Consider the following 14,578-nt stretch of genomic DNA (forward strand, 5'->3'; position numbering starts at 1 on the left):
AGTCGTCCCGGGGAGCCGACCACGGCTCGGACTTACGTTTACACGTGTCTTTGTATGCAGGAAACTGTTCGGAGCACGTCCGCACTCTCCTGATCGGGTATAGGTCAGGTGGCACGCCCTGTTTTCACACATCCTCCGGGCGCGTGACAACAGTAACATCCTCCTGCCAGCGCCCCAGCAAACTCCCGACTCTTCGTGTTGCCCGTCGTTGCTCGCCGGTGGGTTTCGACTGACAACAGTAACATGCAAAACTATATTTTTCATGAGTAGATCTAAGCAAGAGGACACTAACAAAACAAGTTTCACTATTTTTGGATCTATATATATTTTTCTATGATTTTTGCAAACTCAAACACACACAAGTACGACAAGGATTGTTATTAGCTTCTACCACTGCTCATCTTCTTCATGTCCACGAACAGACCGATCGCGCGCGTCAGCGGCGGACGGCGGCGCGGCGAAGCAGGGCCGGGGACGCGCGCAAGGCGTGTTCCAGGCGACGGCAAAGCTCACCGACAACGGCACGGGCGGAGAGGAGCGACGACGGGGCGGCGCGACGACGAACAGCGGCGGCGGGCGGAGGGCTGTGCCAACGGCCCTGCAGGGAGGGGGAGGAGGCCTGGTGAGGAGGGAAATCGAGCGAGGGAAGGGAGGAGATGCTCCCCGCGCAAGGAATCGAGAAGTAGCTCACCGGAGACGGCGAATCGACGGCGGGGGTAGAGCTTCGGCGTGCTCCAATGGTGGCCGGCCGGTGCGGGATCGATTCCGGTCGGGGAAACGCGGGGCTGAGCTCGGGAAAGCTTGGAGTAGGTGCAAGGGAAGACGAGGAGGCTCTGGGTGCGCGGAAATCGGAGGACGGTGGCCGGAGTTGGTCGGGGCGCCGGTGACGGGGGCGGCTCTGCTCGGCTCGAGCGCAAGGAAGAAGAAGAGAATGGAAACACGGCAGCTCAGGGATAAGGTCGGGGGGCTTCGTCGGGGATAAGGACGTGCGCGGAACGAGGATGGCCGGCGCGTGGCACGAGGATGGTCGGCGGCAGTGGCGACGTGCGGCGCTCCATGATTCGTGCAACGCACGCCGAAACAGAGCGCCGGGCGGACCGTCCGGGCGGGAAATTTGGGGCCGTGACAACTCTCCCCCTTAAGAAAATCTCGTCCCGGGAAATTTGGAGTTTTATCTTTCAAAAGTGAGTTTAATGCCTAGTTATTTGAGTAGGGATTGCGACTAGGCTTGGGCTTTTGGGCTGCCATTCTACTTTAATTTAGCCTGCTATGGATGGTGGTGTGGTGCTGGGCGGCCTGGCTTGCTTGATGGAGCGGACTGGAGAACTTTGCCCAATGGGCTAATATATGGTACGTAGGTCTGTCAGTCCATGAAGAAGCCACCTACTAATAGTTTCTCGCAAAAAAAAGTTGCTAATGGACAGGGAACTGACTGGTCCCGTTCCAGTAGAAAATGTTATCGGATGGTTATTAAGACTGCAAATTAGGTTACCGAGTGGAAGAAATATTATAATGATTGTTGACGTAGATTTCGGTCAACACACGAGAGCACTCGAGCGTGCGGGTCACAAATGGATCGAAGAGCAGTGAGGCCATGCAGACCGGTCAGACCGGTTGAGCAAACTGATCTGACCAATTTTCTAGAATTTCGTTGGAATCGGTCGCTTCGAAGAATAACTATAATATTTACATGGTGAAGAATAGCGAGGTTAACGAGCAAACCGGCAAAGGATAATCAACGCACTTACGTGACGAAGAATGACTAATTTACAAGCAAACTAGCAATGGTCGTTGATGCTCACGCCTAGGAGGAACCCCGTCAGGGCGTGGACATCGCCGAACGTGCCCTAGATCGACCAACAAGCCTAGGACACCACCAATGATCGTGGAGATCAGAGATGAACAACAAGGGAGGTTGGAAGATAGAATTAGGATTTGGAGAATAAAATGTAGATGTATAGTTGATTTGTTTGATTGTGTGTGTCTCAATCGGCTATAACCCTTTATATTTATAAGATGGAAAAGTCTGTACCAATTAGAAGTCAAAACCCTTACATATCCCGTGTCAAAATACAACTTCTTAATCGGATTGGTCTGTTTAGATTGGTCTCACCGCTCACAAACCGGTCTGACCGCCTCTGGACATGTCTGACTGGGCAGACTTAGGTGTAAGTCTTCCTAAATGTATAACTTACTCATCTGGATTTCAAATTGGACGTTCCATATATGCATTTCGATCGTCTCGACAAGATCTATGTAATGGTGCAGTCAAATTAGCAATTTGACAATTTTTCCAGACCAGCCTCACCAGTTTTCATGATAGGTCTATCCAATTTTGCCCAGATTGTCCAGCAAACCTAAACTGTGCCAATTTTATGTGTGAACAATCAATAAATTTAATGTTTATGACACTTCCATTGAGATTGTTCTTTCCCCGCATCCACGCCAGGTTAGCATATTTTGCGTTGTAGTGCATGTTTTCTAAATTACACTACCTACTACTTACTGTTGATGTGGAGACAAGTACTAGTTGGTGGGTGGATTCTAGTTACCAATTGCAAGCGTGAGGGTTATATGATGATGCCATTTTACAAGGAGACCATTCGAATGAGTTTGTTGATGCCAAACGTCCTAAGAGTTTGAATAGAATTTTTTAACTAGCATATTCATTTGTTGCCATTTGAATTGCTGCAGTAGCGATCATTTGAATTGTTTGGAGCAGCTGCAGGTACATGCTGCCTCGGCTAGCTGGACCAGCTGCTCTTGGCTGCTGGTTCGGTCGGTCCAAAGAAACGAAAATATCCTCTGTTCGTGGGGGCTCATCCTAGCTGTTGGGGTGGGGGTGGTGTGGGTGTGGCCGTCGCCTCCCCTCGCCGCCCCGCCGCTGGTTGGTCTATCCTCCAGCTCTAGCGTCCATCCATGATCCATCCGCCCCGCGCGCGCCTCCGCCACCCAAATCCCTCCCCTCCCCTCTTCTTATCCTCCAAATCCCAGCGCCCGCCCGCCCGCCTCCCCACTGCACGCTCCAGCTCAGTTTCCCAGGTAAGCGAAGCCTCCCCCAGCCATGTCGGCGCTCGGCGCGCTCTCCGGCGGCGCCGCCGGTGTCGCCGGCCTCCTCAGCCTCCGCCGCCGCGCCGCGCCACCACCCTCTGGGCTCGCAACCCCGGCGCACCTCCCGCCTCTCAAGTGCGCCGTCCTGCCCGATGCCGGCCAGCTCGTCTGGGGCCGCCAGCTCCGCCCGGCGCTCCTTCCCGCTGCCCTGCTCCCGCCGCAGCCCGCCAGGAGGCACGCCCTGTGCCCGCCCGCCGCAGCCGCAGCCTCAGGGTCAGTATATATCTGCCAACGCTTCTTCAATTCCATTACTTTACTTCTAGAATGACGAGTGAAGCTTCAGCTTCTATAAGATGATCAGTTTTTCGTTCTATAAGATGATCAGTTGATCACATCATTTGTTTGTTTAGTTTGTTACTCCATTATATTACTCCACTTGCTCCACTTCTAGGGAGGCCAAGCCCGCGGGTTTCCTCGACAAGTACCCTGCCCTGGTCACCGGCTTCTTCTTCTTCATGTGGTACGTTTCATACGCTCGCATGGCGTTGGCGTCTGCATTGCATTGCATCTTCTCTTCTTTATTCAGACCTCAGCTACTCAACATGGCTGCGTGCGTGCTTGCGCAACTTCTTCTGCAGGTACTTCCTCAACGTCATATTCAACATCCTCAACAAGAAGATCTACAACTACTTCCCCTACCCATAGTAAGCCAACTACGCTACCTTTGAACTCAGAACCAACCAACATCATTCAGTCCTCTTTCTTACTTACACCTTATTATCACTCAAACCTCTACTGCTTCTTGCAGCTTTGTGTCGCTCATCCATCTGGTAGTTGGTGTCGTATACTGCCTCATCAGCTGGTCTGTCGGTCTCCCCAAGCGTGCGGTAATTTCTGCATACAACCTAACCCACCATGGTTTTCTTTTCCCCCACTTCTAGGGACTACTAGCTAGTACTTACTACTACGTACAATCCTAAGTTTGACTTGTTAATAAATGGATGGATGTATTTGTTACTACCTGAGGCAGGCCGTGTATCTTTTATGGAAATCAACGATGCATCCAACACGAAATCATCTTGTTTTGTAGCCTATCAATTCCAATCTCCTGAAGCTGCTCTTTCCAGTGGCGCTGTGCCATGCTCTTGGTCATGTCACTAGCAACGTCTCCTTCGCTGCTGTTGCAGTCTCATTTGCCCACACTATCAAAGGTGCTTCTTTTCCTCCCATTCATATTTCATTGTGGATTCTTCTTGCCCTTTTCCTGCTCTATATACTCATCTTCTTATGTTCCGTAATCACAATACAGCTCTGGAGCCCTTCTTCAACGCAGCGGCTACTCAGTTTGTCCTTGGACAGCAGGTTCCCTTGTCTCTGTGGTTGTCCCTTGCCCCTGTTGTCATTGGTAATTCTCAACTCAGTCCTCTGATACTATATGCTAGCTAAGTTGTTATCTATGGCAAGGTAAAATGCTAGATGATGGCATAATAACGAAACCTTGATTTGATGTCATGATGCATTATTCTTTCCCCCATTCCTTTTTTGTTTCCTCCAACTGCAATTCAACTTTTAGTTTCCTTTGTGTTTCAACACTTGGCTACAATTGAATTAGACATTTCTTTCTTGTTCAACCTTTCTAACCACATGAAGATCAACAGGTGTTTCGATGGCATCCCTCACTGAGCTCTCATTCAACTGGACTGGCTTCATCAATGCCATGATCTCTAACATCTCATTCACTTACAGGAGTATTTATTCCAAGAAAGCTATGGTTTGTGCTTCTTTTGTTTTAATCTCTTAGCTTGCTATGATTTGCTTTATTTTGCACTTTTGTCCTAACTATTGTACTAACCATCTTTGTCGTTGCAGACTGACATGGATAGCACCAACGTGTATGCTTACATCTCGATAATTTCGCTCCTTGTTTGCATTCCACCTGCACTGATTGTAAGTGTCAACAAATTCCACACAAAGTAGTAAAAGAGATTCATTTATATTAGACCTAATGGTGTTGTTCATATATTTCTGTAATTGTTCAGTTTGAAGGACCTCAACTGATGCAGCACGGATTTAGCGACGCTATTGCAAAAGTAGGTCTGCAAAAGTTTGTTACTGACCTTTTCTTGGTTGGACTGTTCTACCATCTGTACAACCAGGTAACCAGTTCTTCCATATCATGCAAATCTTAGAAGCACTTTTCATGTGAATAATCTTTAATTAGTTTATGAGCTGGCTCATCATAGAAAGTCATAATGTTACAGTAGAATGGTGCCGTACAATTATTTTCTTTCCTTAGCGATACTATCAGCACTTACTGATCTAGTATTTGCCATTACTTGATATGATGTTGCCAAATAGACATGTACACGTTTATGATGAGCTGGCTTTCATGCGTTATAACATAAGCAATCTGATCATGGGTTCATGGCATAACAGCTTGCTACAAATACTTTGGAGCGAGTGGCTCCTCTGACACACGCTGTTGGCAACGTGTTGAAACGTGTGTTTGTCATTGGTTTTTCAATCATTGTTTTTGGTAAGTGAGCAGTTCTTTTACATGAAATGAACAGTTCATGTATGTTTTTCCTGCTGTCCCGTTATGTATAACGTGCTATCTAACACTTGCTAAATGCTACACTGAGCAGGCAACAGAATTACGACACAAACTGGAATTGGAACTTGCATTGCCATAGCTGGTGTGGCCATGTACTCTTACATCAAGGCTAGGATTGAAGAGGAGAAAAGGGTGAGTTTTTATGGCAGTTATCACTAGGTCTCCTAAACCTGAATATCAGTGGAAACATGTGTGCACATCGTTGCTAACTCGTGGTGTCATCTTTCTGTTTTCTTAAATCCAGAAAAAGAGCGCATGATGAGGTGACTACTGTGAATATGTGTCGGGTGGCTGAGTTGTGCTTCCTGAGACAACATCGTCGACAATCATGACTTCCTTCTCTGCCTTGTTTTTTTTCCCCCCCACCTTGAGTCATTTGGTCAATTGTTTGTTCCCAAACTGGTGTTGAACAGCAGCACATTGCAGATGGCAAGTATATTGCTCTTCATACCATCAGAACAGATAATCGTTGCGTGTGCATGAATGTGTAGAAAATAAACGCTCATACTTGAAAGGCTTTTTGGTTTGTACTATGTGGTAACTCTGTAAGACTGTAAATTCTGTTTGTGGAACTATCAGGGATGCAGATTTGGGTTCTTAAATAAGATAAGATTGGTCCCAGGTACACCACGGGTTTCGCACTTGTCAAACGCAGATCCTTCATTACTTCTACAAGTTTCGCTCGGATGCTTACTACCTTTACAACATACATCTACCATGCCTCCAATGCAAATCTGCACATGATTTGGTCATCAACGAGTCTAAAATAGTCCCACGAGTAGTTTCCCCAACAAAAGCAAGGAGCAGTGCAAAATCGGCATCTTACTCTCTTCGGTACTCTAACTCAAATGCTCATTCAATCAATAACTCAAACAACTACCCATGGAAAATCTTCAATATCGGGATAAAAACCAACACATAATGACCATCCCGTTAACAGTTATGTTATAGAATGACTCTCCACTTCTTTTTTACTTGTATTTTGCTTCCACAGACTAATAGCAACCTAGCTAGCCAGTTACTGGCAATATTCACAATAACTCAAATCATAAAATGACATTTGAGCAGGCCTAAGAACCCAATAGCCTCTTGATCCCGGTCTTTTGATCTGAAGTCAGCCTGGAAGGGAACTTGATGTTGAATTTAATCCGCAGATTTCCCTTCTTAGTGGGGTCCTTAGGTATCGGCATGCCCTCTCCAGGGATTACCTCTTCGTAGTTGGGATGGATTATTGAGTTAATGGGCAGTGACAGGCTCCGTCCATCAAGGGTAGTGACACGTGCGGTATAGCCCGTCAGTGCTTCAACCAGAGATATTTTCTCGGTCATGACAAGATCATTCCCATCCCGAGTGAAAATGTCGTGGGGCTTCTCATCAATGATGAAAACAATATCAGCAGGTTTCATATTTGGAGCTTCATTTCCCTTCTCAGGAAATGTTATCTTTGTTCCCTTCTTCCAACCAGGCTTTACATCTATTGTCAGAATTTCCTCCACATGTGAGACTCTCCTGTTTACATTGACAAAAGTAAGATTAGATTAAATCAAGTCAATAATGACATTTTTTTTTATCTTTAACTAAAGTGAATTAATGATGCATAAACGATGTTTAGCAATTGCAAATTTGTTCTGGGAAAATAGACTATAGACCATGCAAAGCATAAGTAGGGAAGGCTATGTGTTTTATTTTTAATGGAAAGCCGTGTGCTTTATTTTTAACAACTACTAGCAGTAGAATCTTCTACGCAGGATACTTGTACCGGCAATGATCGGATTAGGAGGCATTGCGAAGGGAACATGAAAAGTAAGGTATAACAAAACATAAAAGTAAGGTATAACAAAACATAAAGATGGAATGGCAATTCATTTAGTAAAATGTCAGCAATGCTAGAAAGAGAACAGGATAGGTCGATGGTGGCAATCCATTTAGTATAACATGTGAAGTGCAATACGACTGCTTTCACAGTTTAGCATTAACTATTGCAGAAACAGAAAAAACTACATTCCTTGCCTATCAGTATAATTAAATGAGTAGCAGTCATTTTGGGCGACTCAAGCCCAGTATGGAAGGTAGTATTCAAATCTCCAGAGACCTTTGCTGGCTCTATTTACAAGTTATGGAAATGTTTATTCTATCTTATGCACTGCCACTTCAATGTTATACAGGGTCGAGTTTGTTAGTATATATATCAACTAAATCCAAAGAAAATAATGAAGCATATTCAGCTCAATTCACAAACCCTGAGGATTGATCAAGAGAGTAAGTGATACACCAAGTAATCAGTTATGCTTGACAAGGAATAAGATGATTGATACAAAGGAAGGGTTAATGTAGTCTTCATCATAACGATGGATGTTGTGGATGTGCTGCAACCCCTTAATTCTACTCCCGTCCAGTTCAAAACATACAACATTTATGACAAAGACAAGGTGTAGCGGGTGACACTTTGATGGGCAATTTGTATGCAAATGTGACATTTCAAATAAACATGATTAAATGTTATGTTAATTTTCATGACAAATCTAGTTGCATCCATTGAAGCTAGCATGTTAACGATTCTGTCTACATCAAGTTAACATGATATATGAAGTAGATCAATAGCAAACCTCATCTCACTGCAGCAGCAGCGTTTGGGCATAGGGCATAAACAGGTGAAGTCTAGTCCACTATAATAGAATTATCTTACACAATGCACATAGCCCAATTCTTATTGGCAAAGTGTGTAGTTGATTAACTTTTTAAATGATGGATGAAGCTTACCCATAAGCATCCATAGTCTCTCTTGAGATTTTCATCTTTTTTGTCACACCCTTGTACAGATCTGCGAGACTGACTGGAAGCCTATTCTCAATGGGAGCTGCCTTGTGTACAGGCTGCTGCATACTGGTGGAACCCTCACCGCCATAGCGTGAAGGAAAGTATTCATTGCCAAACATTGACCTCTGGAATACTGGTTCCCCTCTCATGCCGCCCATGCCACCCATGCCGGAGAATCCAAAGAACTCTTTAAATATATCATCTGCGCTCCTCGGATTAAAATGGAAAGAGGTGGGATGAGCCCCGCCAGGAAAAAATGGAGATGCTCCAGGACCTCCTGCTCCTGGGGGTGGCTGCCCCTTGAGCCCTTCTTCCCCTAGCTGATCATAGATTGTGCGCTTCTGGGGATCGCTAAGTACCTGAGAGGGGGTGAGACATAGCATTGTTCAATAGATGCAAGAACTGGATGCGGGGGAAAACATTTAGTGTTTTCCAACTGTACCACCAGAAAATGCAAAGCACAGAGTGGAATGTATAATTAGATTGCGAGGGTAATCAAACCCTCAAATTGATAAGGTAAAATATGGGCCAGGGGAAGTCCCTTTAGAACATGCATGCATCAATTGTTTTTACTTCCTAGCTGATATTGTTTTGCTTCCCATCAGCACCTTATTTGGGAAAGGCTAACTCTCTCAGAATGTAGACCGTGAAATAATGCTATTGTAAACAGGAAGTTGTGAATTGGTTGTATTCCGGATGACAGGTAAAAGCTTAAACTTCCGCCAGATTATAGCAAGCACTCAGGACAAGGGGGCTGACCGACCTTACCTTAAGATGGACCAGATAAACAGATATTGTAGAATGCACAGATGCATAAGGACGAACAACAAATTACCGGGCGATAAATAAATATAGTTGACAAGGATTTTGTTGGTCAGCATGCATAAATCACAGGGACAAGGGATCGGATCACCATAGGCGAATCAAACAGTAATATTTATATTTATTGGAAAGAGAAGGAGAGATAGGCAGGCAACCTCGTATGCCTCAGAGATCTGCTTGAACTTTGCCTCCGCCTCCTTCTTGTTGGTGGAGTTCTTGTCGGGGTGCCAACGCATGGCGAGCTTCCGGTACGCCTTCTTGAGGTCGTCGTCTCCGGCGCCGCGGTCGACGCCGAGGACCTTGTAGTAGTCGACGCCCATCTCCCTGGGCGGCGGGGGCGGCGGCGCCTCCCTGCGTCGGCGGGCGGCGCGCGCGGACGAGGAGGAGTCGGAGGCCCTACGCTTGGCTGGGCCGGCCTCTCGAATCTTGACCGGCCTTTCGTGCGCTGCCCCACCCAGTGACGCTGAAGGCTTGCGACGGACGGAGACGGAGAGGAAGGCGGTGGCTGGCGCCTGCCGAGGAGGAGAATATCAGGAAGAATACGGAGTGGGGGAGTGGAAGCTTCCAGAAGCAAGCCAAGCACTTGGATTGGATTGGATTGGATTGGATTGGATTGGGCGGGCTGGGAGAACAGCCCACTTATTTTGCTCGCACCTATAGGGCCTGGCCCATGCCGATCGTGCCTCTCTGTTTTCCAGTGTAGATACACACGGCCGGCCCACTTATCTTCGTGTTCCTTGCTAGATAGACACGGCCCAAAATATTGATATTGCCATGTACTCTTGAACCAAAACAAAAGTAGCTTCTGTTAGAAATCAGCTTTTGCACACACACAATCACCTAGAGGCACAAGGACACAAAGTGGAGAGGGAATGGAGTTTGCATTGCTTTCACTTTTTAACCACCCTCAATTGATGAAAGGGACCTCCTATTTATAGGAGAGGAGACCCATGTATACAGTGTGAACTCGTTGATTTCTTCTTCAACAAGCTTTGTTGACTTCTTCTTCAACAAGCTTCGTTGACTTCTTCAACAAGCCTCATTTAATTGGCCACCATCAAAGTTTCTTTTGTTCATATACTATAGCTTAGACTTTGATTCATAACACTCCTCCTTGGCCAATTGAATGTCATGTGTATGCCTTGTTAAAAACTCCCCCCAAAAACCCAGTGGGAAAAAAGGGTAGGAAAAAAGAGTACATCACATGTCCCGCTTATGTTGCACCTATTGCCTCGTTAAAAACCTTGCATGAGAAAATCCAGTGGGAAAAAACTCATCAAAGAAAAAAGAGTACAACAGTTGATGCTGTGTCGGTTCTTTGGGACCGACCCGTGATCTTCGGGATCATGATTGTGGGCTGTGGTTTCAGGGTTGGTCTCCCTCTGAACCCTGCAACTCTCTAAGTCGTCTCATGCCAATTCCACGAACACACTTACGGAAACTAGCAGCAGGCAGAGACTTTGTGAACAGGTCTGCCAGATTGTCACATGACTTAACTTGCAGGACCTTTATCTCCCCGCTCTTTTGGAGCTCATGGGGATAGAAAAATTGAGGAGCAATATGCTTTGTGAGATTGCTCTTAACATAGCCCATGTGCATCTGTGCAACACAAGCCGCATTATCTTCGTAGATAATGGTGGGGGTGTCAACAGAATTCATACCACATGACTTCTGGATGTGGTTAATCATTCGACGGAGCCAAACACACGCACGTGCGGCCTCATACAGGGCAATTATCTCTGAGTGGTTGGTTGATGTGGCAACCAGGGTCTGCTTTGCAGACCGCCAGGAGATGGCTGCACCACCACAGAGAAACATAAAACCAGTCTGTGATCTGGCATTATGCAGGTCTGACATATAGCCAGCATCAACATAACCCACCATAGTGGAAACCTCCATTTTTGAATACCATAATCCAAGGTCTTGAGTACCTTGTAGGTACCTGAGGATGGTTTTCACGCCAACCCAATGTCTTCTGGTGGGGGCGGCACTATATCTTGCCAACAAGTTCACTGCGAATGCAATGTCTGGCCTTGTGCAATTTGCAAGGTACATTAGTGCACCGATGGCACTTAGGTATGGGACTTCGGGTCCCAAAACCTCCTCATCCTCCTCCTTGGGTCAAAATGGATCTTTATCCGCTTCCAAGGATCGAATGACCATAGGAGTTTTCAGAGGGTGGCATTTGTTCATATTAAACTTTTCAAGTACCCTCTTTGTATAGGTGGACTGGTGTACAAACACTCCTTCAGGGAGGTGTTCGAGCTGCAGGCCCAAACAGAACTTGGTTTTACCCAAGTCTTTCATCTCAAACTCCATCTTGAGGTAAGCCGATGCTTCCTCAATGTTCCTTGTGGTTCCAATGATATTCAAATCATCGACATAAACTGAGATGATGCAAAATCCATCAGCGGATTTCTTTATGAACACACAAGGACAATCATCATTGTTTGTGTAACCTCTCTTTAGGAGAAAGTTACTCAAACGGTTGAACCACATCCTTCCAGATTGTTTCAACCCATACAACGACCGCTGCAGGCGTACGCGATACATGTTGCGGTTTTGATTCGGTCCAGGGATCTTTAGTCCTTCAGGGACTCTCATATAAATTTCCGAATCAAGTGACCCATACAAATATGCGGTCACCACATCCATCAACTGCTTTTTTAAATTCAAGTTGGCTGCCATAGATATGAGATATCGGAATGTTATGCCACTCATAACAGGAGAGTAAGTCTCGTCATAATCGATGCCGGGTCTCTGCGTGAACCCTTGTGCCACCAGCCTCGCTTTGTATCTTACCACCACACCATGTTCATTCCTTTTCCGGAGGAAGACCCATTTGCATCCTACAGGGATGACTTTTGGAGGTATTCGGACTGCAGGTCCAAAAACCTCTCTTTGGCAAAGCGAGCGCAATTCTGCCTCAATTGCTGCCTTCCATTTGTCCCAATCAGAGCGCTTCCGGCACTCTATTATGGACTTTGTTTCTGGATCCGGATCCATTGAGTCAGCAATTTTTTAGGCGAAATTTATGTCGACAACAGTGGTCTTTCTATTAAATGACTCTCTTGATTCCACATAATTAGTGGTGATCTCATCATGATCATCCTCCCGCTCATCGTGATTTCCCATAACGATTGAGCTGGGGCATTCCGATCCACCAATGCGATATTGAGCGCGTGACGCATGGTGGTTTCCATCTTCAGGATGGGGTCCTTCAGGGACCAACTCGACTCCCGGTCGAGCCGCCGCTTCAGGGGCGTTCTCAACTTCAGGTTGAGCTTCTTCAACTGATTCCTTAGGTGATGCAAGTGGCTCAGGTACTCGTCTCTGCGGACGTCTCCACGGGACCTTGTCCTGAGCGCCCGGAGGTCTCCCCCTCTTCCTAGGATTAGGGGCAGAGACTATAGAGTTGGTAGCCTTCATGGGTACCTGAACTCTCTCCGGCGCATTTACTGCAGGTATATGTGACCTTGTCACCTTTTTGTGATTAGTGAAGGCATCTGGCAGCTCATTTGCAAGATTTTGCAAATGTATGATTCTCTGAACTTCCAATTCAGACTCACTGGTGCGTGGATCTAAGGATTGCATCCCCGTTGCATTCCATTCAATTTCCCGGCATTCTTCTGGATGCCTTTCTCCCCCTAATGGTGGGAAATGGTCTTCGTCAAAGACACAATCAGCGTACCGAGCCGTATGAAGATCTCCAGTCATAGGCTCTAAATATTTGATTATGGACGGAGTCTCATAACCCACATAGATCCCCAACTTCCGGTGGGGTCCCATTGATGTACGCTGAGGTGGTGGTATTGGCACGTACACTGCGCTGCCAAATATACGCAAATGGGAAATACTTGGTTCTTTCCCACGCACCAACTGTAAGGGGGATGTTTCATGGTATGCAGTTGGCCTGAGTTGAATTAGTGCTGCAGCATGCAACACAGCATGGCCCTAACAACTGGTTGGCAGCTTACAATTCTGCAACAACAGCCGTGCAATCCACTTGATCCTCTTGATCAAGGATTCAGCTAGACCATTTTGTGTGTGGACATGTGGTACCGAATGATCCACCTTAATGCCCATGGCTAAACAATAATCATCAAAGGCTTTTGACCTGAACTCACCAGCATTATCCATCCGAATGGACTGAATGCGGTTATTGGGAAAACCCGCCCTTAGCCTGATTATTTGGGCAATAAGCTTTGAAAAAGCATGGTTTCTAGTGGACAACAGGTCCACATGGCACCATCTGGTAGATGCATCAATCAGTACCATGAAATACCTAAAAGGTCCCGATAGGGGCTGGATAGGTCCACAAATGTCACCTTGTATCCTTTGCAGGAACACAGGCGACTCATCCCTAATCTTCAGGAGGGATGGTCTAGTGATTAGTTTCCCTTTTGCACATGCAGTGCAAATAAAATCTTCAGGATTAGGGAAACCATTGACATCATGGCCATCAGAATTGTTGATGATTCTTCTCATCATGGTCAACCCAGGATGACCCAATCGGTCATGCCATATTCGAAACGATTCAGCATTTCGGAATATGGTTTTCATCGCAACATATCCTTCATCGGGTTTTATGTACATATAGTACAGACACGATGGCGATGAAGGGAGTTTTTCCACTATTTGCTTTCGGTATCCGTCGAATTTAGTGATGAGCAGATATTCAGTGCCTTGCTCAATCTCAGTTTCTATATGGAAACCGTTCGAACGGATATCTTTAAAGCTCAAAAGGGTGCACTTTGAGTCAGGATACTGATGAGAGCACGACACTTTCGGATACGACAATTGATTATAAGGTGAGCTCGTTCCAAATAAATTTGTCATCTGGATTTGAGAATAAATTACTACCTAATAATTTAATTATTGTTAGAAACCATGGAGATGATGAAGAGAACGTTGGGGAGGAGTTTGGAGGCATGGTGGACCAGCAAGGGCAGCCAAGCCGAGTTGGAGGCCCAATCCAAGTCGAGTTCGAGTCTGCTTCGGAGTCCAAGAGCAGCCCGCACCAAAATCAACACCCAGGCCGCATACGGAGTCCATTTGGGATGAACTTTATATGGATAGAAAGATAATTTCAAGGAGCTTCCAATGGAACTGGTTTGAGGCCCAAATTCATTCGGAGTCTATAGGAATCGTCGAAACAAGTGAATGTCCAGAATCTATCAAGTTGTTGCAACACCGTCTTTTGGGCTGTTGGCCCGTGTACCGTGTTGGCCCAAGTGGTGGACGCCCCCTTGGCCTCCACCAGAAATCATAGGA

At 46.2% G+C, this 14,578-nt stretch overlaps 2 protein-coding genes across 3 annotated transcripts; one reads left to right on the forward strand and one right to left on the reverse strand.

Annotated features, from left to right (window-relative positions):
- Positions 1 to 2,821: 2,821 nt before the first annotated feature.
- LOC120675906 (triose phosphate/phosphate translocator, chloroplastic-like) lies at positions 2,822 to 6,290 on the forward strand. Its single transcript, XM_039957114.1, has 12 exons — positions 2,822 to 3,324; positions 3,503 to 3,571; positions 3,690 to 3,755; positions 3,860 to 3,938; positions 4,142 to 4,262; positions 4,361 to 4,456; positions 4,710 to 4,822; positions 4,921 to 4,998; positions 5,091 to 5,207; positions 5,488 to 5,587; positions 5,697 to 5,797; positions 5,910 to 6,290. Exons 1-12 carry the CDS (start codon positions 3,065 to 3,067, stop codon positions 5,922 to 5,924), a joined length of 1,215 nt encoding a protein of 404 aa, XP_039813048.1. The 5' UTR covers positions 2,822 to 3,064; the 3' UTR covers positions 5,925 to 6,290.
- Positions 6,291 to 6,500: 210 nt separating this feature from the next.
- Positions 6,501 to 9,919, reverse strand: LOC120675908 (dnaJ homolog subfamily B member 1-like). 2 transcript variants are annotated; one of them, XM_039957116.1, is made up of 4 exons: positions 9,460 to 9,859; positions 8,426 to 8,841; positions 6,702 to 7,174; positions 6,501 to 6,658 (listed from the first exon to the last, which is right to left on the reverse strand). In XM_039957116.1, exons 1-3 carry the CDS (start codon positions 9,622 to 9,624, stop codon positions 6,736 to 6,738), a joined length of 1,020 nt encoding a protein of 339 aa, XP_039813050.1. In that variant the 5' UTR covers positions 9,625 to 9,859; the 3' UTR covers positions 6,501 to 6,658; positions 6,702 to 6,735. The 2 variants fall into 2 exon arrangements, with proteins under 2 accessions (XP_039813050.1, XP_039813049.1); XM_039957115.1 differs by having other exon boundaries at positions 6,501 to 7,174; positions 9,460 to 9,919.
- Positions 9,920 to 14,578: the final 4,659 nt, after the last annotated feature.

Source organism: Panicum virgatum, chromosome 5N (genome assembly GCF_016808335.1).
Source record: "Panicum virgatum strain AP13 chromosome 5N, P.virgatum_v5, whole genome shotgun sequence".
Lineage (NCBI taxonomy): Eukaryota > Viridiplantae > Streptophyta > Magnoliopsida > Poales > Poaceae > Panicum > Panicum virgatum.

Excerpts from the sequence above, each read along its gene's own strand:
- LOC120675906 (XM_039957114.1), top strand. The coding sequence starts at position 3,065 with ATGTCGGCGCTCGGCGCGCTCTCCGGCGGCGCCGCCGGTGTCGCCGGC. Across the intron at positions 3,572-3,689 it reads GGCTTCTTCTTCTTCATGTG|GTACTTCCTCAACGTCATAT; the intron begins GTACGTTTCATA and ends CTTCTTCTGCAG. Across the intron at positions 5,588-5,696 it reads TTTTTCAATCATTGTTTTTG|GCAACAGAATTACGACACAA; the intron begins GTAAGTGAGCAG and ends TACACTGAGCAG.
- LOC120675908 (XM_039957115.1), bottom strand. The coding sequence starts at position 9,624 with ATGGGCGTCGACTACTACAAGGTCCTCGGCGTCGACCGCGGCGCCGGA. Across the intron at positions 8,842-9,459 it reads AGATCTCTGAGGCATACGAG|GTACTTAGCGATCCCCAGAA; the intron begins GTTGCCTGCCTA and ends ACCCCCTCTCAG. Across the intron at positions 7,175-8,425 it reads GAGACTATGGATGCTTATGG|GAGAGTCTCACATGTGGAGG; the intron begins GTAAGCTTCATC and ends CAATGTAAACAG.